Source organism: Trypanosoma rangeli (assembly GCF_003719475.1).
Source record: "Trypanosoma rangeli strain AM80 chromosome Unknown Tra_15.4_contig_00944, whole genome shotgun sequence".
In the NCBI taxonomy this organism is placed as follows: Eukaryota; Euglenozoa; class Kinetoplastea; order Trypanosomatida; family Trypanosomatidae; genus Trypanosoma; species Trypanosoma rangeli.
In genome coordinates, this window is record NW_021706691.1 from 1,438 (window position 1) to 2,491 (window position 1,054).

Below are 1,054 nucleotides of genomic sequence, written 5' to 3' on the forward strand. Positions count from 1 at the left end.
AATAGAAAACGCAAGAGAAACAAGCGCTTCGGCCCCCGCTATGATTCAAACGGAGTTCATTTACAAGACAGAAAAGAAAGACAATTGCCACATCAGGGCGTTTCACGAGTGCCGGGCTCGTTGGAAACTCGCGAAGCAGCCGTTTGTGGGGACCACCCCTGCCGCACACCCCCGCGTTGAAGGCAGCAGCGGCGCGAGTTGCTGCAGAACAGCAGAACTGCACCCACCACCACCCAACGCGGCCCCGCAGAAAACATAGCAGTTCGTACCCGCAGGAAACAACAAATACATCCAAACACACTCCCTACTCATATCTTTGGCCTCCTCTGGGCGCGTGTCCCCTCCACGGGAGCCCCTTCAAAAATTAATTTATTTTACAGCTGGGAGCATGAGGGCCGCCCCAAAGAAGGTCGCACCGTCGCCGCTCGCATCTCCATAAATACCGCAGCGCGCAGTTACTCGGGTCGACGAACGTGGATGGTGACATTCGAGCCATCCGTCGCCGAGCACGCCTCTTCTGTTGGAGACAAAGACGCTCTCCACAAGCCACTGTGCGACAGGCGCCCCCCGAGACCGCCCCCCCTCTCAACAGCGGCGTTGAATAAGTGCAACGCATCGCCACTCCGACAGACAGAAATGGGCTGCAGACTTTCTTTGCGCGGCTTGCCCTCAGACGGAAGCTTGCAGGCACTTTTCCTCATCACACGGCCCATTTTGGCCGCCAGCCGCTCCATCGCCACGCGGCACGCCTCCTCCTCACGGCCCGCCCTTCTGACCCCGCACGGCACACTGACCCCCCACCGCTCGCAGAGAGGACGCAGAACCTTCAGCCGCTGCGGAGCCACAAAGGTTCCAAACAGCAAAGCCAACAGAGACACAATAGTGTGCGAGACGCTGCTCATCGCGGTGGACGCAGAGGCCTCGTCACTGCTTGACGTAGCATCGCCATTGTCGTCAAGCTCCGCCGCCTCTCGGTACAGCCGCAGCGCAGCGAAGGTGCGCCCGGGCACAGCGTCCAGCTGGTACATCTCCACAGGCTCCGGCACCCCGCGCA

At 60.2% G+C, this 1,054-nt stretch overlaps 1 protein-coding gene across 1 annotated transcript; it reads right to left on the reverse strand.

The window, feature by feature from the left end:
• Positions 1-455: 455 nt before the first annotated feature.
• On the reverse strand, positions 456-1,054 carry TraAM80_10403 (receptor-type adenylate cyclase; the record flags this gene model as incomplete). Its single annotated transcript, XM_029387024.1, has 1 exon — positions 456-1,054. A coding segment is annotated over one exon (599 nt), but the record flags the coding sequence as incomplete, so codon positions are not given.